The 23,710-nt window shown below is 45.1% G+C and overlaps 1 protein-coding gene and 1 pseudogene across 4 annotated transcripts; both read right to left on the bottom strand.

The window, feature by feature from the left end:
• Nucleotides 1–1,593: 1,593 nt before the first annotated feature.
• On the bottom strand, nt 1,594–23,078 carry CLTA (clathrin light chain A). 4 transcript variants are annotated; one of them, XM_072841938.1, is made up of 7 exons: nt 22,723–23,078; nt 15,700–15,737; nt 13,565–13,682; nt 8,537–8,648; nt 4,181–4,234; nt 3,017–3,052; nt 1,594–2,038 (listed from the first exon to the last, which is right to left on the bottom strand). In XM_072841938.1, the coding sequence occupies exons 1-7, from the start codon at nt 22,937–22,939 to the stop codon at nt 1,867–1,869; spliced, it is 747 nt and encodes a 248-aa protein (XP_072698039.1). In that variant the 5' UTR covers nt 22,940–23,078; the 3' UTR covers nt 1,594–1,866. The 4 variants fall into 4 exon arrangements, with proteins under 4 accessions (XP_072698039.1, XP_072698036.1, XP_072698037.1 ...); XM_072841935.1 differs by lacking the exon at nt 3,017–3,052 and having other exon boundaries at nt 22,723–23,077; XM_072841936.1 differs by lacking the exon at nt 4,181–4,234 and having other exon boundaries at nt 22,723–23,077.
• On the bottom strand, nt 10,283–10,730 carry LOC140641682 (U6 snRNA-associated Sm-like protein LSm3 pseudogene; annotated as a pseudogene).
• Nucleotides 23,079–23,710: the final 632 nt, after the last annotated feature.

The raw sequence follows: 23,710 nt of genomic DNA, 5'->3' as shown, positions 1-23,710 counted from the left end.
GCTACTGTGGAACAAACCACCTCAAAACTTAAGAAGTTCAAACAATAATCCTTTTTCTTATGGTTTCTGTGGATCAGGAATTTAGCAAAGGCTCTATTTGGCAGTTCTGACTCAGGGCATCTGATGCAATTGCAGTGACAGTGGCTAGAGCCGGAATAGCATGAAGTTAGAGCTCTAGGAACTGGCCAGGTATTTGTTTGTTGTTTCAGGATCTCACCGTGTGGGCTGGTTTGGGCTTTCTCACAAATGTGGCTTCAGGGTGATATTTTTACACGGTGGTACAAGGACTACTGGCCTGTGTAGTTTGCATGTTCCAACAAACCAGCTGTGAGCTTGTTGCGTTTTATGGTCTGGCTGTGGAAGTCCCCTAACAGTACTTTTGTTAATACTAACTAGTCCCCTTTTGATTGGGGGAAGGTCAGATTTTACTGATCTTTTACGACTGCCACATCTACTCTCAAGAAGCCCATCTGGTGTAAGAGGCAAGACAGTACCAAAAGGTAAGGTGCCCCAAGTAGAGGGCCATGGGAGCTCACGGAAGGCATTGGTGGAGGTTACCTTTGAGCTGTTCTTAACCTGGCTGGAAGGGCATTAGCAAGGCCCAGAAGTGGCTAAAGGGAAGGAGTGAGCTAAGAGGCCAGAAATGTGAACCAGATCAAAGAATGCCCAATTAAGCAGCTTGGGGGGAGGGGGGAGAGACACGGGCATAAAAGTAATGAAGGCTCCTTTCCCCTACAGATATAATTACCATAGGAAAGATGGTGGATTTTCCTTCTTGCCAATACCTACCCTTCTCCTGAATGGCATTACAGGAATTTACATCAGTCTCTAACTTAGGAATAACACCAGATAGCTATAAGCAGATTTCTGATTTGGCTTTGCTTGAACCATCACCTAAAATGTGACAGGATGAAGACAGAACACATGTGTTGAAGCCCGAATGAAGCATAATCTAGGTGGTACCCACTGTATATATCAGTATGGTCCAGAACGGTGACGGAAATGTTCTCTAACATGTCCTGTGCAGTTGCGATGCTATCTAACCACATGTGGCCATTGAGTGTATGAGATCTAGGCCTAGAAATGTATTTTAAATTTAAATAACGACGTGAGCTTAGTGTATTGACCAGTAAGTCCTAGTTGAAGGATCTGAACTGAAGTACGAACAGTTGCTATGGCTAGCACAGACCCCAACATATGCTGCAGGAATCCAGAGTAATGGGATTAGCCACAAAATAATGCCATCCTGATTCAAGTTTACTGGCTGAATCCGAAGGAATTCTATATCCAGAGAGACCCCTGTTGAAAAATACTATCCAAGGCCCTGAAGTAGGGACAGTGAGTGACAAGCACCAGCTGGGAGAAAATGGGTTGATGAGAGGCACAGCTCTAACCTCTCGTTGCCCACTTGAGATAATTTTTAGCCATGGAACTCCCTTTCTCCAAATGGAGACTCCCAGAGAATCCTACTTGAACTTTTAGTTCAAGGCAGGGATGGTCAAAAGGCTTGGCCACCTCAGTCCTAGAAATTAACTGGAAATTTCATCATCTCCAACCTGCAGTAGGACTTGAGGTCAGTAATGAAGCTTCATGTTTATTGTTTGAAACAAATTTATTCTGAGAATAATGCACAAAAGTAGAGGTTGAGGCTACCTTTGGGAGGCTTCCCCCCTCTTTTCCTCCCCCTCCTCTCTGCCTGCCAGGGAGAACACAGCTGAAGGAAACATGCAATCACAAACAATGATCAACTCTAAAGACAAAAGGTTTGGTCCAAAAGAACTCAACATAATTAATCCAATTACTGTGAAGAGCTTCACTGAGTAGGATTAAGATATTGCAGATGTAGTGTTTCCACAGGATGGCTCTTCAGTGCACCAAGGGGGCCTGCTTGAGGGAGATGAGGACAGAGCGCATGCGGGAGACATCTTTGGCCTGCTTGCTGGACTTGGGGTTAAAGTCACACAGCCGGGCCACCCGTTCCCACTCAGTGCCTGGGGACGACTCGTCTATGTCGTTTACAAAGGCTTCTTCTGCTGCCCTGGAAGCAACAACAGAATATGTTGGTTTAATGCAGAACCCCTTGTGAGCTCCCTGGCGGCTGCCTCGTTATAGAATTGACTGCCTCTTCACGCCTGACTTAATGGCATTCTGGTTTTCCAAAGAGTAACAGCCCCTGGCTCAGGTCAGACTTGGGAGCAGGCTCGGGGCCAGTTCTCCTAGGCACGGAGTGCCCGGACTGCTGTGTAAAATGTTGGAATACAGGTGTTTGGTTCAGGGCTCACTCTCTCTCTGTCTCTGTTGGTACAGAGCATTAAAAAAGCAAGTCCTTAGCCAGCTATGCACTGCCTTCATCAACAGGAGCAAAGCAGCAAGCTGGTCAAGAAAGTGAACAGTAGTTTCTGTTGGGCTCTGAGTTTCAAGTGAATTGAGACACTTCTAAAAAGCCCACCGGTCACAGCACGAGAGCCTCTGGATTTATTCCTAAGGCTGGAGAGAAACAGGGCAGATCAAAAGGAGTTCAAGACACAGCTCCCATGCGAGCAGGCACTAGAGACTAAAGCCATTCTGGAAGGGGGTTTGTTGGGACATTCTCCAGTTCAGCTGAAAGTTGACCAATTTCCCTCCAGCCAGGTTCCTTGAGCCCCTCATGGCCCGCTCAGGAAGGGGTGGGCGCCTAGGGGCTGCAGAGCCAATCAGTGTTAGCCACTCTGTGGTAAGCTGCTGCTCCCACGTTCTTTCTCATCACTGTCAGCCCACCCCCAGTTGGGAAGGAACTGGTGGTGGGAGCTACACCCGGAAAGGACAGTGGAAAGAGGAGGAAAGACACACTCTATTCATCTACTCCAACAAGCATCACGGGCAAAGCGAAAGCGATGGAGATGACTGGTCTGTGGGGACGGAGGGGTGGCACTCTCACAGGGATGGCCGTGGCAAACACTGCTGAAGCCCAGAGCCACTACAACACTGCGACTTCATGGCACACACAGTTAGGGGCAGTGAGAAAGGTTTACTTAACTGTTCTAGGCTGTAGCAAGGATGGTTTATGTTTGTGCTTAAAGGTGAAGAAAAGAAACGAGAGAAACTTTAGGTCAGATATAGAAAATGAGAATGAGCTCAATGCAGATGGGTCAGTAAAGCTAGACATGCCCTTGCCACTCCATCTACACTTGGGAACGTGCAGCTGGCTTTGCTGGGCCACCCTGCTGCCCAGCAAACCCAGACTCGACCTTTCCAGTCTCCATTTCTACTCCAGAGAGAATGTGCAAAAAATCAATCCAACACCACCTGTAAGTCCAGCATTTCACAAATCTCATTGCAAATGCATCTGGGGACCCATGAAACCCCAACTCTGTATTCTAAAGGGAGGAGCATGTCAAGGTCACAGGCCCTACGCAGCTCTATGGCCATGAGCCTACCTTCCACCCTGCCCTGCAAGTTGTCCTTCCTTCTACCCTCGTCTCCTTTGTATCAAAATTGAGTCCTAATTTTTGAGGAAAACAGCAGCAAGAATTGTCTCCAAGTCTTCTCTGGCAATACTGTTTTGAAAATAAGAGTCCTTAAGTATTTTTCCAAGAAGATGCAGTTTTCTTTGGGGGGAAAAGCCACAGTGGCCCCTTACCAGACAGCTTTGGCTAGCTCGGCTTAAAAAAAAGCTGGGGATTTTTTTGTGCCCAAGTGGGGAGACAGGCATCAGAAGCGGGCCACTAAACCATTTCCAACCTAGAGAAACCATTACAGACCACCCCCCACCAGGAGACAACCTCCTCTGCTCGCAAGGGAGAAGCAACCAATCCCACATGTTCAAAATAACCAATGTAGAAAATACTGCCCTCACTGGCTCCCAAGCCTGGAGGCAGCAGTGGTGGCAGCAGAGCTTAGAGCCCACCCCAGGCCCAAAGCCTTCCCCAACAAGGTCACAAATGACCCACATTTTAAAAGGGAATCTGCTTCCTTCCCTCCAAAATCCTGAATGTGATAAAAGGCTATCAGAGTTAAAGGGAGTCACACTTCTGCAAGACAATCGATAGATCATATCCCTAACTTTATAACTCTTAGGCAGTCCGCAGAGTGCCAACTGGAAGTAATTTAGAAAGCAAAGAAACTTGTGACATAACAGGAGCATTAACTCTAAACAAAAGGTAGAATCAAAACAGGAAAAGGAATTAGTTTTGCAACATACACATAACCAATCACGTCAGCGAAGGGTTGTTTGTAGAAAGCTTCATCTGCCACCCTAGACAGCAAGAGGTCCAAAAGGCAGGCAAGCAGGCAGGAAAAAAGAGAGAACATTGAGAAGCAGAAACATCTCACATCCATAACAGAGGCACGACTGTGCTCCGGGGGCTGCTCCCGAGGCTCCGCGCGGCGGAGGGGCCTTCTGGGGACGCTCCTGGGCGCGCCCTGCCACCTCCTGCCCGGCCTCATCCCAGCACGAGCCAGCACGCCTCAGCACCCACTTCCAGGGAGGCCCTTCCAGAGCTACCGTGTCCATTCCGTCCAGTCCTCAACCCCGGCAAGTGAGGGCGCGGCGTGCTCATTGACACTTGCCAGGGAACGGAGCAGGCGGCCTGGGGAGGAAGTCGCCTACCCAAGGCAGCCTGCGGGCGCTTTCCACTGGCAGCGCCGCTGCTTCCCAGCTGCCTCGGTCCGCCTCACCAGGCTGGAGCGCTGCGCCCCAGGCCACTTCTATCTTGGGAGTATCTGCCTACTGCTTCCCTACTCTGACTGCATGGGATCAGTTTTCAGCATCCTGGGAACAGAGGTGGATTTCAAAATCCCCACCTTAGAGGAAAAAGCTGCTGGACACAAGTAGTCTAGAGGAAAGAACTGCAGCCGGTTCTGGCTCCGGCTTCCTGTCTGTCCCTGAATACCCTGGTCCGTCTGCTCAGTCCATGCCAGACCTGATGCTGTCACAAGGGGTAGCCCAGAAACCAGAACTTCACTTAACCCTTGTACACCAATAATGGATCAAAACGGCAGGGCTCGGGGACAGAAAGGAAAGGGGGCATGCTGGGTAGAAGCATTTCTACCCCAGAGGACAGGCGCGCTTAGACCTTGTCACCCCAGGCTGAATCCCTGGGACCAGCCAGCCCACCCCCTCCACTGTGGGTGAGCAGGAAACCTGCCCCCAGGAGTCTTACCCTGTCCTTTGCCAGGTCAGTTTGGGGCACAGGAGTGGAAGGGACATTTTTAAGGACCATCAATGCCTGCTCATTAACCTAGGCTCACACATTTATTTGAAGGAAAATTCTAGTAATTTTATTTCAGTTTATTTTTAAACTCACACATAGCCTTCCTTCTTTCCCGTTTTGGCTTATACATAGGTGGTGTTTTGTGGAAATTTAAAGAAAGCAAAAAGAACAGCCTGATTGTAACTCTAAGTGAGTCAGCAGGAAAACAGTTGTTTGTGGGCAAAATGAGTGGGTGGGAAAGGAAAGGCAGGCCACCTTGTAAACATAATCCTTCTAGTGTACACAAAGGGCTAACCCTAATCAATTTCAACTTGTGCTTGCTTCTACTGGAAGAAAATAAAGGTTGAAGGACTCTGGTCAAGACATCACTAAGACAACAAAAGCTTGAATGACAGGCTTTTGCTCCTTTGCAGCTAGCCCCCAGACTAAAGAACTTGTCACTGACAGCATAGCCCCATTACAGACAAATGGAACAAATGGAAAATGATGACAAACATAGGCGGCCTCTCTACCTGTTTGTTCTTCACTCACCAGAGGGGCCTGCAAGCAGCAATCCTCAGGGAAGCCTGTGGGAAACGGGAGGAGGAACGTGGGCCTGACCACAGGGTGCTCAGGAGGCGACACACATAAAGAGCCCCCGGTGGGCATGGAAAAAATGTTTGCCATCACTGAGAATCATGGATTCCCCAAACTTTTGTAAGTCTTGAAAGAGGTGAAAAGTTAGCACCAGAGCTACCTGTAAAAGGGGAAATGTTTCTGTCACGGTTTGGAAGGGAACATGGTCTGGGGTCTCAGGTAAACACTGTTATGACTGGCTCCCATGGAGATTTTTTTCCCCCACAAGCTGTCACTAATAACTCATGGCTCTTCTGAAGCGATACTTGGGCCCCAAGTGGGGATTAAAGAAAAGCCAAACTGAGGAGGGACACCAGACTACAGATGCCATGAAGGCAAGATGTGTTGACTGTCATCTGCCTACTGCCCAGCACCATGCCTGGCACACGTGTGCTGATTTAGTTCAGGGTACCTAGAAGGCAGGAGGCCTGATGCTATACCCTCATAAAAACAGGCCCTCGCTACCTACCACATTTCTTCTTTCAAACTGCTCTGCCTCCCTCACCTTTGGGGTTCCTTTAAACATCCAGCTGCTGCTGAAGTCATCCAGAGAAAAGGACACATGCTTGAAATGAGCATTCTTCTTTTACTCCTAACATTCGCTATTTACCTATAGACACAGTGCCTTTACATAAATGGACCTATTCCTTTAGCCCCATGGGATGCTGCTTAGAGAGTCAAACATGGAGGGAGAGTGGCCAGCAATGTTAAGGTCTCCAGGGGTTGGAAGAAGTCCTCCACAATGGCTGTAAATGGCTCCTGCCCCTGCCCATGAAGAAAACTTGGAATAAAGTGTCAAAACCATCCTTTCTATCCTGGAACCCTGGTGACGATGACCAGTGTGCTACTAGTTTTACACAGTCAGCCCAAGGCTTCAAGGTTTCTCCGAGGCAAGTGACCTCGTTTTGAAACAGCTCTATATTCTCCATGAGTGGCAAGTTTAAGTCTCTTCCCTTCTCTGCAACTTGGGAGGTTCATCCGTGAGACCATTCAACCCAACATTCTACAATTCTAAGAAAGGCACTAAAGCTCTAAATCCAAACTGAAGGGACTAACCTGGAAACTGAGCTCCTAAAAACAGGCTTATTTGCTCCAAGGACAGCTGAAGCTGTATATAGAGCCCCTGTCTTCACAGGAGGGATACAGGTTAGCAAAACTGGCTTGAAAAAATTTCAGCCATTAGAAGCCTATTCCCAACATAGTCATTTACGTCTGAGAATCTGTACATCAATTTGTTTACGCATCAGGGATCCTGAACAGGGAGGATCAGCCTGGTTTTACCAAGTACTTCAGGGCAGAATGACTCATGGGCAACTTGGTAGGATAAACAGGGCTTCACACGGTGCTTGCACCAAGTACCCATGTACCCACTCTTCTTCCCTTAGAGATCTGAACTTGTACCTGGGGTAAATCATCTTGAGTGAGCACAGAATAAAGCAGCCTGGACCTGTCAGCACTTCAAACTGATCGCAAGCTCAGGAGAACCCCTGGTAGCTAATGCTACCCTGAGCAACTCAACACCAAGACCAGAGAGCAGTCCTCACCATACTAATCACACACAACTTCACTTAGATCCCAAGAGGCACACCTAGAGAATACATCCCCACAGGACACAAGCTGCAGCCTGCCATCTAAGGGGCAGCTGACAGAACCAAGGATGGCCAACAAATAGGTAGCTGAAGGCTACCGCACAGAACAGTCCAGTTCTGTTCTGCCGTAGCTGCCCTACAATAAATAGCTCAGGCTGGCTGGCAAAGCAGTCTGTTCCTTCTTTTCTAGCACATTTCCATCTAAGAGCTGTCAGAGACAAGAGCACTTAAACTCTGAGGGTAGGAACCTAAGGCTCTTTACCCTGAAAATTACAAATACCCCAGGGCTCAGTCTGGCCTTTCTCTCAACTGAGGTAGTGGAGTGACCACTGAGTGAGAGATGGGCTCTGAATCCAGTAGGGAAGGCCACTGACCTGGCCTTGAGGCCAGCAGCACTGCCTCCATCTTTCTCTGAGCTGCTTCCAAGTGGACTTTAAGCGAGGAATAGTAAAGACCAACGGTGCTGCTGGTCAGTGGGGACAGGAGCACGAACTTGGTTTCTCCCCACAACTACTTAACCTTCAGTAGTAAATAAGCACACTGTGAAGAACATTTTTAAAAAGTCAAATCAAATTTTTCTTAGACACAGAATTACCCAGAAAACCCTTAATTCTGAAGTCACCATGTCTGAACATCCTTGGCTACTTAATTACAAACTGTTTTGTCACCCCTGTTACAGGCCCCTTTTTCTGTTAATGGACCCCTTTGTAAAGCAGCTTTCAGAGGGCAGGGTTATATTTAGGGGATGCAACATGACCAGGTCTATAATCATCTTGAAAGTACTGAACTCCTGGTATATCCATGAAAGTGGCCCTTCATTTCAGGGTTACATTTCCACTTGTGGACTTGATCCATATTATCTTTCCCTTTTGCTGTTTTATACTATTACAAGCAATATATATTAACCAAACTCTTAGCTGAAGACCCAAATTCACTACAACTGGGATGACTAAAGGACAGGCTGAATTATGCTCCCAAGATCCAAGAGACTTGCAACCTTTGTTTCAAATACTTTTTTCCAAAACTTGCAGAAGACATTTCACACTAGAAGAGGCAGCATGTGAGAACTCTACTGGCTGTTAGAAATGAATGGGATTCAATCTCGGAAAGCAAGCAGTGCTAGCAGCACCACAGACTAACCTGTTGTTTGCTTTTGTTTTCTGTAGCTGCTCGTCCTGCCTCGCATACCATTCTTCTAGCTCCTTTATGGCTTTTTCTTTCCACTCTGCTTCTTGCTTCCGAGAATTGGCATCTTTGAAAGGAAGGAAAATAATACAAATGAGGCAAAACACAAACTAAAGTTTGCTTCATCAATTTCTTGTGGTCTTATTAAGCTTATGGTGCATGCAAGTTTGTGTCCGTGTGTGCTGGAGAGACAGGTTAGGAGGGAAGACAAAATTCTATTTTCCCTATTTGTATATCCAATCTCTGAGTCCAGTGATTCTGTCTGAAGTGTTTCAAATTTTCTTCCAGTCCACTGACCTCTTAGTGGATTCACTAGTTTTATGGTTTCTTTTGAGAGCAGGGGAGGGTGGGATACATAGAAAAAAGCCTTTGGGGTCTCCAACTGGAGAAAAAGCAGTTATAGAGGGTTTTTTTGTTTAAGATTTGAGAGAGAGAGTGCATGCACACACACGAGCATGGCAGTGGCGGAGGCAGAAGGGGGGGGAGAGGAAAGTCTCAAGCAGACTGTGCTGAGTGCAGAGCCCAACGAGGGGCTCAATCCCAGGACCCTGAGATCACCACCTGAACTGAAATCAAGAGTCAGGTGCTCAACCAACTATACTACCCAGGTGCCCCAGGATGATTCTTTAATAATGCTAATATTAGTTCAGGGTGGACCACTGATACTAATCTATTAGATAATCTTACAAAATCTTCTCATAAACTAGATTTAACACCCCAACTCTGATAATCAATGGTTTTGTAAAACATAAGGTGGCACTCTCTTAACTAAAAATCTTGTAGAAGCATTTCTATGAAGCAGAGAGCTGTTGTTGAAATTACCCAAGGCAGAAATGATTCAGGAACCAGGGAAGAGGAGAATATAGATGTTAAGAGGTGAGAAGGACCACAAAACATCCATTCCTGCTTAGAATGCAGTGAGCTTGTGGCAGAGCTAGAGCAGAACTGAGCCCAACCTATAACTAGCTAGCATCCTTGGAGAGAGTAGGAAGCAGTGGTGGTGGTGGCAAGTAATCACTCAAAGGGAAGAAATTAAGTACTCTGGGGGCATCTTTAAGGCTTCTGCAAGAAAGTCTTAACAGTAACAACCTGCAGAAGGCTGTGTCTAACTACTAGAAATAGCTTGTTAGCAGCTAGAAACTCCCCCAAAGTTTCAGATTGCAAAGAACCGGTTATTTATTAGAAGGTGATACCAGATTTTTTTTTTTTTTTTTGAGAGCGAAATGCAGGGGTTGGGGGGTGAGGGAGATTCTGAGGCTCCAAGCCCAGCGTGACATGAGGCTTGACATGAGGCTCAATCTCAAAACCCTGAGATCATGACCCAAGCCACCCAGGCACCCCACTCAGAATTCTTTTACTCAGATTTCCACTGATGACTCAAGTTTATACAGGAGACTTTTCTTTTTCCTGCATCCTGGTGACCACATTTATTGAAAGAGTTGGGAAAAAAATTAAAATACCCTTTAGCTTAAGAATTTTTGAGTTAGGGCAGCCCAGGTGGCTCAGTGGTTTAGCGCCACCTTCCGCCCAGGTTGTGATCCTGGAGACCCGGGATTGAGTCCCATGTCGGGCTCCCAGCATGGAGCCTGCTTCTCCCTCTGCTTGTGTCTCTGCCTCTCTCTCTCTCTCCATGAATAAACAAATAAGTAAATCTAAAAAAAATAAATTAAAAAAAAAAAGAATTTTTGAGTTATCTGCAAATCAACTCATTTCAGGAGTGGAAGAATCCTTGGTCATTTCTTAATATCAAAATGAATGCAGGTTTCTCTTTTGGATGTCTTCTACATTTAAAGAGGCAATCATACAAAATCTATATTCCATACACGATAAATTCTTTGTTTCAGCCAACTCTTAATGGAGGAGCAACTAGTACAACACCATCTCCCCGGACAAAAAGCATCGGAATATTCCGTTTTGTGGATTTATATATCTCTTCATATGTTTATTCATCAATTTCTATAGTCACAGTTTCTTCCACATCTCCCAATATCATATTTAAATGTTGATCACATGCATGTAATCGGCCTCGAAGCTCTCGGTCATTTCTCATTTTCACATAAATTTGCTCATCCAGGCTGAGCCTGATGAGATCCAGGGGCTTTTCTACGGTGTTGATAGTTAGTTGCTGGTCCACGTCCTCCACTGTCTTTCAAACCCTGCCTATACAGGATACTTCTGATACATGTCTACGGCATCAAACAGAAGAGATGGAGGGAGCTATGATGCAGTGGGAGGTGCTGTGGGCTGGCAGTGCATGGGGACAAGAAACTGAAGAACACCAAGGTTAAAATCTTCTTTTCAAGAGTAGTGAAATCACTTCTGAAACATTACTTTTTGATCGGTATTTCCCATCTGTGTAGTCTAATGATTTTTTTTAAGTTTTAATATACTGGGAACAAGATTGCATAGAAATTTATCTTTGAAAAACTAAATAAAAATTTTAACCATCTGCACAGATTGTAGTTAGTGCATAAAACCATCCTTTAAATTGTCTTCTTGCTTTTATAAAAGATTTTTGAAAAGTGATACTGGTAATAAGAATTTGTTATTTATTCTTGGGATGCCTCGGTGGCTCAGTCAGTTAAGCACCTGCTTTTGACTCAGGTCATGATCTCTGGGTCCTAGGATCTAGCCCTGCATTGCGTCGGGCTTCCTGCTTGGCAGAGAGTCTGTTTCGCCCTCTCCCACTGCCCCTCCCCCGCTTATGCTCTCTGCCAAATAAAATCTTAAAAAAAAAAAAAAAAAAGTAGAATTCTTAAATGTTTAGCTCAATAGGACCAAGATCCAAACCACAATACAACCTCTGCATCTGGGCAGAAGGAGGAGGAGGGAAGGATGAGCCCCCTTAAAGAGCAGGGCACACGGACAGCTGTCTTTTCTGGCAATCCTTATAACTGTTCATGGAAAAGAGAACTATGTGAGAACGTAGTCACCAGCTAAGCTGAAAACCACACACACGGGTTCTCTATTTTTAGTATCTTGTGCCTTCTCACAGTTCTTGCAAAGAAAAAAACAAAACTGAAGAAACACCTAGTTCACAGACCAATTTAATTCAATTGCAAAGCCAAATGTTTGACTTCCTTCAGAAAAGCTTTTTGAGTTAAGAAAATAACACTTCATGAAATATTCCCAAAGTGCCCAATCTGATAATTGAAAAAAAAAAATAGATTGCAATTTTTCCAGACACCAAAGTGTATTCTTTCCATGGAGAAGACAACTTTGCTAAACCATGGGAAAGAGAAAAAAGTTGGGCTTGGTAACATGACAAATACTTGTACTAGTGAAGTCTTGCCTCTCAGCCCACTCAACGAGACACATGAAAAACAAGCAAGGACTAAAGCTGCTAGCACCATGAAGACAGTTTTCATCTTTTTAAAGCGGCTCTCCAATACAGTAGCTACAAGCCACATGTGGCTGTTTATTAAATTAAAAATTCAGTTTCTCCATCCTACCAGGCACATTTCAAGTGCTTACCAGCTACATGTAGCTAGTGGTTACCAGACAGAACAGGTATCTTTTGTTATTTCCATCAAAGAAAGGACTACTGGATAGTACCATAAAGGTCCAAATAGGAGTGTGCCCATTTTTCTGAAAGCCACAGAGACCAGGTTGGAAAGGGAACAGATTTGGCACTAACTGGGTCACACTTCTAAGTGTCCATTACCCCACATGAAAAACAAGCAATTAAGTTTTTACTAATTCAGTGGTTCTCAAGAGGGAATAATAATACTGACATTGTGAGTACACAGAAGAATATAATTATTTCTAGATATACGTTAAAATATTAGGCATGAAATACAGGATGTATCTGAAAGTGGATCAGAAATGTGTGTGTGTATAAAACATACACACATATATACTTCATTTACATAAAGATAACCCAATATGGCAAAATGTTAATTACTGAACCCAGGGGGTGCACACAAGTTCATTTTACTCTTCTTTCAACTATTTGGTGTTTGAAATTTTATTAACTAATCTCTATATCCAACGTGAGGCTCAAACTCATGACCCCAAGATTAAAAGTTGCATGCTCTACTGATTTGAGCCAGCCAGGCACCCCGTGCTTGCAATTTTAATAAAAAGTTGAGAAAAGAATACCCCATGGCTTTATCTCCAAACTGTGCCATACCTCTGCAACCCACCTATGTACAGATACCAAGTCTTCTGGTCTTGACCAAAAGCAACAATCCATATACAGTTCCTCCCCAAAGGCCAGGCTAGCTGGCACTGACCTGGGGCTTGGCCCACCTGGTGGGACAGTGTACACTAAACGCAATGTGGCTGAAGGGATGGGTGGGTATGGATTATGAAGTGGGGCAGATGTAAGCTGAATTCCGACTCTAGCATTTCTTAGCTGTGTGATTCAAAAACTTATTCTAGGATTCTCACTCTCCTCACCCACAGAAACATAAGAATTTAGCTTCCAGGTATATTAGAGTGGGAAAACCATATTGTACATGTTTTCTAACATACTTCACATTTCCTTCTTAAAGCATTAACTTAAATTCAGCCTAGAAATGATAAATGGATTTTGAAGTCTTTCAACAAAGACCTTCAAGTTTATATAAGCTCTCATAAATACTATCTCAGACCACCCCTGGAGTTGCTAACACTGATCCTACCCCACAGATGAAGAAACAGACTCTGCGAGGTTTGAAGCACCAAGTGCCCACAGCTGGGAAGAGTCAAGGCTGAGCCTTGAACCTAGTCTTTCACTTCAAGCTCAGGACTCTCCACAGCCTGGTCTGCTCCTCCTGAGAGAATGCACTCAGTGGGGGCTCTTGGAGCTGCCCTAATCCTTACAAAATGGCCTGTGATCAAGCATCTCCCTGTGCACGGCCTTGTGACTCTCAGGCTAAGGAAGAGACCTTCCTAAAAACTAGACAAGGACATTAGCCAATTCCAGGTAAAAAGGGCTAAGAGTCAAGGTCAACTATTCCACTGAAAACAGACACCCAAAGACAGAAAAGGATTCCTTACCAAGGGCTTCCAAGCGTTCCGTTTGCTCTTCTCTCCATTTACGGATACTTTCAGGCTCTGACTGCAATCGATCCACTTGTGAAATAGCTGCGTAACTGTCTGTTGGACCATTACTCTCCTTAACACAAAACACAATTGTGTTCTATCAGCACCAAGCACACCTTCCCGAAACGCGCCTCACCCCTGATAGAACAGCCCTGGTTAGGCACAGCACTGATGGCTGGTGTCAAATGTTGAAGGATTACTTTAAAAATCAGCAGCACAACCTTACATGCTCACAGGGAGCTCTCAACATTACTGCACACAATCCTTACAATCCACAGGGGAGGCAGAGTACTTATGACCACACCTGTTAATGAATGGGACGGCAGTGGGAGAGGAAAGCTGGGGTGGTGGGTAACAGACTTATTAGGAAAAAGTGTTTTCCCACACAGCTTATGTGGGATCTTCACAGTAAAAAAAGGTAAATACACTGCACAGCAAAGCCTAGGACCTAAAACTTCAAAATGCTATTATACAACGCAGGAAAAAGATCACTTAATACCATCTAACCAAACTATGTGAATTCTGGGTAAAAGAGAGTCCAAAAGAAAATGCGCAGTCACTGGTCACACCAAGGAAAAGAATAAAAAGGCAAGCATACAGGGTCACAGGTGTGTGTGTGTGGGGGGGGGGGGACAGATTCTTCTTTATAGTGGGTAAGGTCTGACAGCTTATAAATTGATAAAACTCAAATACACTTTTATCTTTAGAAAATTTTTCACCTGCTGAACTAGGAGAAATAAATTCCAGGGTAACCTAATCAGACTATAAAAAGATAGAAGGAGAATTACTGAAAGTATTAGTAACTAACTTAACACTTTCCATGTGTCAGGCACATAAAAGCTTTATCTCCCAAGCAACCTGTCAAGTTTGTATTCCCATTTCACATCTGGGGGACTAATCTGAGGCATCGAGAAAAAGACATGTCCAGTTCACAGCTAGTAGGAGGTAGAGCCTGGATCTGAACCCCAATCTGTCTCCCTTTAACCAGGCACTGGAAACTAGAGTCCAGGCCAGCTGTCTGTTTTAATAATTAAATTTTTACCAGAACGCAGCCATGTCCATTTGTTTCTATACTATCTAGAGATGCTTTCACATTACAGCAAGAGTAGTTGGACACAGACCTTATGACAAAGCTTAAAATGTTTACTACCTGTACTTCACAAAAAAGTCAGTCCATCCTTGTTTTAAACCAATTAGACGAACATCCTTCTTGCCAGTTAACTGGTTGAGGGAAGGGCAGAAACCCAGGCATAAGCAAAGCATCGTGTGATTTCCCCAGGCTATAATGACTACGTCCAGAAGGAAATGCGGGATTTTTGTTAGGTGGTTGGGACAAGAGGAGAAGCCTCCATCTTGTTCTAGATAATATGACATGCACATGCGAAGCCCAGAAGTGCTGCAGCCATTCAACTACCATAAAAAAAGCTTGAGCACAAAAATGCACATTCAGCAAGCAGAGCCAGAGTCCTAGGGGAATGGAATCTGCGTCCTGGTCTTAGGACACTTCAGTTATACAAACTGGTAAGACTTTTCTGGGTTTAAGCTGATCTGAGTTGGGCTAGCAACTCAACACTTAGTGATACAGAGGGAAAATAATGGCAAGTCACCAAAAATTCCAGCCCTCCTTACCCCTCCTCCCCCTGCCCCATATAATTTCAAAGGTTCAAATGCTGGCCCCACCACATACCAGCTTTGTTACTTTTAGACTACTTTGTGCCTCAGTTTCTTCATCTGTAAAACAGGAACAAAAGTACAGGTCCCCCAGGCTGTTGAGAGAATTAAGTATAACAGTGCCTGACACGCTACATGGCACATAGAGTTTAACTTAGTCACTGTTCTCATCATCACCATGAAGGCTCATTTCTTGAGAATAAAACTGGTAACACTAGGGCCGGGCAGTAGTATTTTAAAAGGAATGATCAATGTCACTTCTCTTTAAATCCTTCCATTTTAGCAGGTAACATACCTAATGTTAATACATCTAGGAAAGTCAAAGGAGTGGGGTCCTTTCTAGGTCAGTCAATTCAATTCAAATCACAGGAAAGGAGGACTCAACCACTATCTTCTAATGTAATCAGAGTACTCTGTACCTGGTAGTACTCGCCATTCATCACTCCATCCACAGCATCTGTAAGACACAAAATTTCAGTCTGTCAGTCAGGGCTAGTCAAATGCTGGCCCAGAGCATTACAGAAAATACAGTACTATTTGCTGTAGGTACTGTAAGTTAGAGCAATGCTGTCCCCGCGCTGGGCACTAGACGGAACCCTGAACCACTTCCTGTTTAATGAAACCAAGATGTGCTTATACACAAATCACTTCACCAAAGTATGGACAAACCTATACCAAGGCCCCAGTTCAAAAGCTTTTGGTCTCCCTAGAGAGAAAACACATGGATGCCTGTCAGAAGAGTCTCACAGAGCAAGTATTTCTCTCTGAAAGTTCTGGAGAAGGCAAAGGGAAAGTGGGGTCTGAAATCATTCAGTAAGCAGGGACATGCAGCTTCATGCTTAAACCGAGATGCTTTCTCAGGAGTCAGGACTCTCCATCCTGTGCCTGGAGACCTGAGGGTCTACAGTTAAGACTTCTTGAGCTAATTCCTCTAGAGCACTTGGAATTAGTCTGGGATAGTAAAATTTGGGCATACAAAATTTGGTATTTTCAAGCTCGTAAGTTACCAAAAAAAAAAAAAAAAAAAAAAAAGGCGTGGGATACAATCCCATCTTACTGGCACAATTAATTCATGAGCTAAAAGGCCACCTGAAAAATATGGAAAAAGGTCTTTTTAAGTAAGACCTGGAGACCATCAATCCATATAGCACAAAATGGTAGTCCACAGGCTAAACATATTTAAAACACAGACTGTTAAGTCAGAAAATTTCACAAATTCAGGATGTACAGGTTTATGGGTGAGGACAGGCAGACAGATCTGGCAATCCTGGGCCTGTATGAAAGGAGGGCAGCCTTTATATATAACATGCTCTGGTCTATCTGCTAGGACCCCAGTCTGTCTTTTTTTTTTTTTTTTTTTAAACCCATTCCATATCTCACTAATTCAGTTACCCAACTGGCCTGGTAGGTAGACGTCATAACTTCAGCCCTGACCTACAAGCTGTCACAAAGAGGCAGTACGTACAGGGCTTCACACCATCCCTCCGGGGTGGCTGCTCCGCCTTCCTTCAAAAGCCTTGATACAGGCACCATAAAGATTTAGCTTCTGCTTACACATTCTGTACTCTAGATCTGCTGACTGATCCATATTTACTACCTACTACGCAGGACTTCCATTATTTTGTTCAAATATTTTCAAACTGCAATGACCATCTTATTGCTTGGGGGTGGGATATGGAAGATGAGAGAAGATGCACCTAAAAAGACACAAGAACCCATGTAGAAAAAGGGATGTCAAGCAAGCAGTTAGTGCAGGCCACCATCACAAGGCCCGCAGAAGGTAGTATATGGAAACATCACAGCTTTCCTGAAAGCCTGGGGTGGGGTACTCTCAGCCTCCCTCTGTATTAGGGATTTCTAATAGACCAGACCACTGCTCTGGTCTTCTTGATTCCTAACTAAACCCAACTCAAACTGCCTACTTTCCAAACCAACCCTAACATGTTATCCATTCTTCTGGTTCTCTTGCTTCTCCCAATTACTCCACTCTTGGCTTTGGGAGTACTGAAAACTTTTTAGATCATTTCCCCTCCATGCCCCTGTGATACTAAAACATTGTTTAAAAAAAAGGAGGGGATAGATAGAAGAAAATGCCACATAATCTCACTGCTCAGCCCGTTGGCTTCTACCCTTTAAGTAATGCGCATACATAAAATTTCTTTCAGCAACACTGGACTCCTACAACATATGCTTTTTAGTAATTCATTCACCTATGTCCTTAAATTCTCAATTTTTTTAGCACGAAAATATCTACTACTGTTTCCAATGTGCCAGTGTCTACCACTTTATATACATTAAGTTTTAATCCTCACAATAAGCCTAGATGTAGCAGCACTTCACAAATAACCTTCAAGTGTGTATAGGTTTCCCTGAAAGATGAATACGGTGTTCCTGAAGGGGCAGATAATTAATGACAGCATTTTCTCTTAAATTTTTTAAGATATAAGAAAAATATTAAATGCACGTGTTACGAGATGATCAGCCTTTACAAAGTGGTGCAATACCTGAACAGGCCAGGCAGTCAGAGGCTTGATCCTCTGATGATCTGCCATGTGAATGCAAACAGCAGGACCTAAGCATTTACCAGCCTGTATCAGTTCTGATCTAGGTGTCAACTGCTGGTTGTATTTCTTATTTCAACATATTTCTCATACTTCTCTTAATTTCACTGTTGTGTATACTTGATAATAGTACAAAAATGAGTGTCTTATAGTTTTGTCAGTGGTTTTTTTTTTACTAATTTAAGCTGTGTGTCACTCACCTACATAATTTTTAAAGTATTCCATTAAGTTTTACAAATATGAAGCTTGTCTTCAAAACTAATAAAAGTATTTGGAGGGTGGGTATTCAATTGCTCCTCAGTAACAAATTCCTTGATGCAGAATTGCTAGCATAGACCATACCCAATGGGCAGCACCCAGAGTGGCCTAGCAGTGGAATTACGTGGTGAGACCATGCTGGTCACCCTGAAGACCCTCCAACAGCCAACCTTCAAGATAGAGAATTCCTGGGTCACAGGATATACATTTTAAAAACTTCTAATCATGACCACCTGCCTCCGTTTATATTACTACCCTTCGCACATGACTGCCCCATTTCTCAGACTCAATGATACTAAAGGCGGAGTTTTAGGGTTTTTTATTTTATTTTTTTTTATTTATGATAGGCACACAGTGAGAGAGAGAGGCAGAGACACAGGCAGAGGGAGAAGCAGGCTCCATGCACCGGGAGCCCGATGTGGGATTCGATCCCGGGTCTCCAGGATCGCGCCCTGGGCCAAAGGCAGGCGCCAAACCGCTGCGCCACCCAGGGATCCCGAGTTTTAGGTTTTTAAATTTGATAGCAGGGGGAAAAAAAAGGTAGCTTTTGTCACACTGATCTTATTTCTTGTGAGGTAATCATGTAGCTGACATTTGGTTTTCTTCTTTACCGAATTGTCTGAGTTTTGGCCATTTTTCTGCTTTTGATCTCTAAGTATTCACTTTGTATTATTTGTCCTCTCATATTACAAATATTTCCTCCATTGTCATTTTATATGATTTATAGTATTTAACACCTAGAGCTACTTAAATTGTATATTGGCAGGGGGCGCGCCTGGGAGGCTCAGTGGTTTGGTGCCTGCCTTTGGCCCAGGGAGTGATCCTGGAGTCCCAGGATGGAGTCCCACATCAGGCTCCCTGCATGGAGCCTGCTTCTCCCTCTGCCTGTGTCTCTGCCTCTCTCTGTGTCTCTCATGAATAAATAAATAAAATCTTTTTTAAAAAATTGTATATGGGCATAATTTTTTCCTTTAGGATTTCTGCATCTGCTTTTATGCCCAAAGACTTTCCTGCTCTTAGTCACTTTTCTTTTGGCACTAAAAAGACAAAAATGTCTCTCTTTAATCCGCTTGGTATTTTTATGTCAGAAAGAGTGAGATAATTTTGACTCCTGGAGCTTACAATGGCTAGTGTGGCCAGTCCTTGGCCTAAATTCTGGTTAATATATTACATTTCACACACCAACTATCCAGTTAATATATTCCAGCCCAGGGCCATTCCAATAGGGAAGACTTTGATCACTACTCCATACACAAAACTAGAATTCTCATCCCATACTTCCTCCTAAATCGCATGTTGCCTGTCCTTTAGAATTGAAAACTCATCCAAACCCCCAGCAAGTGCTTTGAGCTCTTCTTAGTTACTGTAGTGACATTCAACTGGCCTAAGTCAAAGAACTGCCTGTTGCTACAAAAACATGCAGAAAGATATCAAAGGCCCTGATTTATTAGGACAGCTAAGCTAAGAAACCAGATGCCCCCAAAGGAAACTTTGTAGGGCATCTCAGGAACTCCAGGGAGAAAAAAGGGCCAGTATAAGTTTCCAGAGAAGACAATTTGTCCCAAACCTACCCACGACTTCCCATGGTGCCCATCCACTGAAGTCAAGCACATGTGGGTTGAATTACAGTGGAGACGTATTAGCTTGCTACCTTTGGAACACTGCTTAAGTTCCCTGATGATTCCTTATCTGAAATAGGATGCCACTACCTAGCCTGCAGTTACTGCACGGATCTGAAGCTACAGAGAACCAGCATTCATTAAGCGTGCAGTACTACAAACTATCACATGTGCAATTTCCCTGAACTTCCCTCGACCACTGCTACCAAGAAAATTCATCTCCTCTTCCAGAAAGCTTTAATTCATTTGCCTTTCTTCCTCCTCCTCCAAGGAGAGACTTGTCAGAAACAAATGGTGCCTCACTGCCACACTCACAGCAGCTCCTTAGTCACCTTTTTTCCTCCTCCCTCCTCAGGAAAATTGAGGGCTTTTCAACAGCTCTAGACTCATGCTGCTTCTTCTTTCCTCACCACTTGCTCTTCAATATTTGAGCCACTTCACTCTGCTGGTCACCCCCCACTTCTAAACTACCTCTTCTCCAGGTTTTCTAACAACTGAAGGAGTCCTTCAAGGCTCAGGCCTTCTGGTTTCTGCCTGCTATCATCCTTCCTGGGAGTTTCCCCAGAGCCGGGAAGAGTTTAGCTATGTTCCTCTTTATCCTCCATCTGTTAAGAGCCTCCTGCCGATGTAGCTCTGGTATAGTAACACATCAGATACAGGGCTCCCTCCTAAAATCGGTTTCCTCAGCACACCCCAAAGCCTATAGGCTTTATAATGCCTCCCTCCCCCTACTCCTGAGGAATGAGTATAGTCAGGTACTGGGGCAGTGATATACCCAGTACTGCGTGTATGCATTTTTCAGGTACTAATGTAATCCTAGCAACCTTGTGTGGTATAGATCTGTACATTTTACAGGCGAAAAATCTAAGGTAATGCAGTGGTGGTTACCTAAGTTGCCTGAGACCACAAAGTTAAAAATCACACTCAAGCAGTTTAGGTAGCACAGAATCTAAACCACTAGCATGCCTCTTTCAAAGGAAAGAAAAGTGTCCAACTAGTTCTCTACTCCCCGAAGGAAGTGCTGACCATTGCACTACTGCCGACCTCAACAACACTGTCAGAGGTCTGGCTTCAAATCACTAAATGCTTAGTCCACTAAGAAAGTCCTTCCTAGAAACTAAGTCAGCAATCATCCTTTCCTTCCCTTTGCTGAAAGCTTAATGCACAAGAAACCTGTGTGTCCATATCTACCCTCTCCCTTTTACCTCTCCAAACTGCCGTCATCAAGATTTGTCTCTACAGGACTCTTGGCCCTGGTATTTTTGTTCATGACTTTGTGAGTTATCTACTATGTGCCCGGGATACAACTGTAAGCAAGAGTAACATTGTCCTTGAATCGGGACAGTTTTCTAGGTACAGGTCCAGATTCTCCCAACTCCGTCCTACCCAAGACAGCCACACTGCCTTTCAGAAATGACAGTCTGTTGTACCATGTTACCCCTGCTGAAACAACTGCACCAGAATATGGTACGGTCTACGGGTAGGGAAACTGAGGGCATAGCTAGTAATTTGCCCTTTTTTCTTAAGCAAGTCATTTCTCTGCAGGGCTCAAGTTTTCTTTTATTAAATGAGGAGCAGTAAACTAAGGATCTAAGAAGTTAATTTTTAGGATTCTCAGGCAAATGTTAATAAACACCACCCAACAACAAAAACCCTACTAAACCTAACTTCATCTCCCAGCCACAACTCAGGTCACTCCAACCTGCCTGCTGTAATTCACATTTACAGGTGTATCATATGTTCTCGTGTAAGTTCTTATGCGGGGGCTGATTCGCTTAGGAGGTAACATGGTGCAGTATAAAAACTCAGAGGTTTCAAATGAACAGTCTCCTTACCCCTACACACAAAAATGGTTCCACCTGACTGGCACAGTAATTTGAAATTTGAGTCTGCTTTCACAAAGCACAACTTTAGTGCACCAAAACCTCAGTCTCCAGCACTCCATAGTGTCCCATTCCCAGCAGGCTTCTCTCATTTATGTCATCTGCCTGGCTCCTTAAGGTTTGAGGTTAGAGTAATATAAACACTCCTATCAGCCCCACCAGTACCCTATTCTCCTTTAATTTGAATAGTTTAAGTAAATGAAAACCCAGGTCTCATTTCTTCCAGCTAATTTCCTACTTCCTCATACAACTGAAAAGGTCTCTTCCACTCCTCTTTTCTTCCCACCGTAATTCCAAGTATCACACAAAGGTAAGGCATTCAAAGGTCAAACCCGCATCCTATTGCTATTTTTTTTGTCTTTGCTTGAGTTTGGCTGGGAAAAGGCCACACCACATTCTCTATTCACCTTTTGGAAGACCAGTCTAGGCTAATCTTAAATTCTGCTTAGGCAACCAAAGCTGTTCTCAGAGGAAGTAGAGCTCCAGAAATACCGGCCATAATCCGATCGACAAAAGGTTAAAACTCTCACCCTTCTTTGGCTGGAGTTTTTTCGTCCAGGGTTAGATCACCTTTCGAGTTCACTATTCACGCCTCCTTCCCTCCCCATAATCCAACATTCTGCATACCTGAAGTGCTTAAATGCTGATTTGCGCTGCTATTTTTGTTTGTACATATCTCAAAAAACGATACTACTATAATCATTCTTTCTGCCCTCCTTTCCTAATAACTAGTTCCGTGCCGGGCTCAGGCTCGCCTTTAAGTCTGGCCAAAAACTGCGCCAATGCGGCTGTTTCAAAGCCCCAGGCTCAAAGCACAGCAAGTGCTCATTGAAAAGTTCCTGAACTGAATGGGCTTCTTCGAGCTCTTCAGCCGGACTGTCACCCAATTTTTCTTAGCTTTCTCGCTCTGCCCCGTCCGGGGGCACTCAAACATACTCCTACCACTGAGCAGGCTCCCCGAACCTAGGTTTCTGCTATGACTGGGCCGGGGTCTCGTTTCCTCTTTGCACCTTCCTTAATCTCCCGGTTCAGCAAGAACCAAGAGTTACAGAGAGCGCTCAGACCCACTCAGGGCCCATTCTATACAAATCGTCCCGCCCCAAACGCGGCCGCACTCTCACCCGGAACCCCCGGCGGCTCGCCGTGCGGCTGGGGTCCGGGGGCACCGCCGTCCAGGATGGCGAAGGCCTCGTCGTTCTCGATGCCCGCAATCTCGCTCTCCTGCTGCGCCAAGAAGGCCGCGGCCGGGTCTTCTTCGCCGGCACCGGCCACCCCGTTCCCCAGCGCGGGGCCGCCAGGAGCGCTGGCGGGAGCGCCGAACGGATCTAGTTCAGCCATGGCGGGCAGTTCAACGGCACGGACACCGGCGTTGAGAGACAAGCCAACCGACCCACCAACACCGCGCCCCGCAGCGGCAGCTGTGGCGGCGAGCGCGATCCGACGACAAGCGGGAGGGAGAAGGCGGAAGCGGAAACCCTGCCCGTATATCCGGTTGGTGTAGGCGGTGTGGGAGAGCCGGGGCGGTCACAACCAATCAGAGCACAGAAATCGTTGCCGAACTGCCCAATCAGCAGGCGGAGGGGCGGGTCCCCGAGGAAAACTCGTGACTCGGGCTGCGCCGGCTGTGAGGGTGGCGAGCCCAGCGAGGCCCCAGGGAGGCGGAAGTGGCTTGACTTCAGCGGCCTTCCCCGCTGGGCCTTTGGTGCTCCCTGACCCTGGACTGCCGCTTCTGAGGAGACCCCAGGGCCCAAGCCAGAGGTGAGGTGAAATGAGGGCGGCAACGATCGGTCGGTCGACTACCGAGGAGGCAGGCTCCTTAGGCTTTCTGAACCCCGGTTTCCTCGTTCGTGAATCCTGCACTGCATCCCTCCCAGGCTTCTTGGGAAGAATGAATCCTCTCATGGCTGTGTACTGGCTTTATTAAAAACTTTGTATTTGTTAATTCGTTCGCCTCACCTGGATTGTTTTCCCGTGTGGAGCCGCCTGACTTAAACGTGGTGGATTCACATCCACTCTGATTTTTCTACCCCACGGTATTCTAAAAAGGTGACTATCTCTCCTTTCCAAAGCCCTTTTGCAGCCAGTACATCTTATCAGGGCTAGACGGAA

This window comes from Canis lupus, chromosome 10, assembly GCF_048164855.1.
Source record: "Canis lupus baileyi chromosome 10, mCanLup2.hap1, whole genome shotgun sequence".
Lineage (NCBI taxonomy): Eukaryota > Metazoa > Chordata > Mammalia > Carnivora > Canidae > Canis > Canis lupus.
The sequence above is the reverse complement of the archived record's forward strand: the minus strand, read 5'-3'. Positions and strand labels throughout refer to the sequence as shown.

Coding starts and splice junctions, on each gene's coding strand:
- CLTA (XM_072841938.1), bottom strand. CDS start 22,939: ATGGCTGAACTAGATCCGTTCGGCGCTCCCGCCAGCGCTCCTGGCGGC. Junction 15,738..22,722: donor CGAGCCGCCGGGGGTTCCGG/GTGAGAGTGCGG, acceptor TGTGTCTTACAG/ATGCTGTGGATGGAGTGATG. Junction 4,235..8,536: donor AAAACAAAAGCAAACAACAG/GTTAGTCTGTGG, acceptor CTTGCTGTCTAG/GGTGGCAGATGAAGCTTTCT.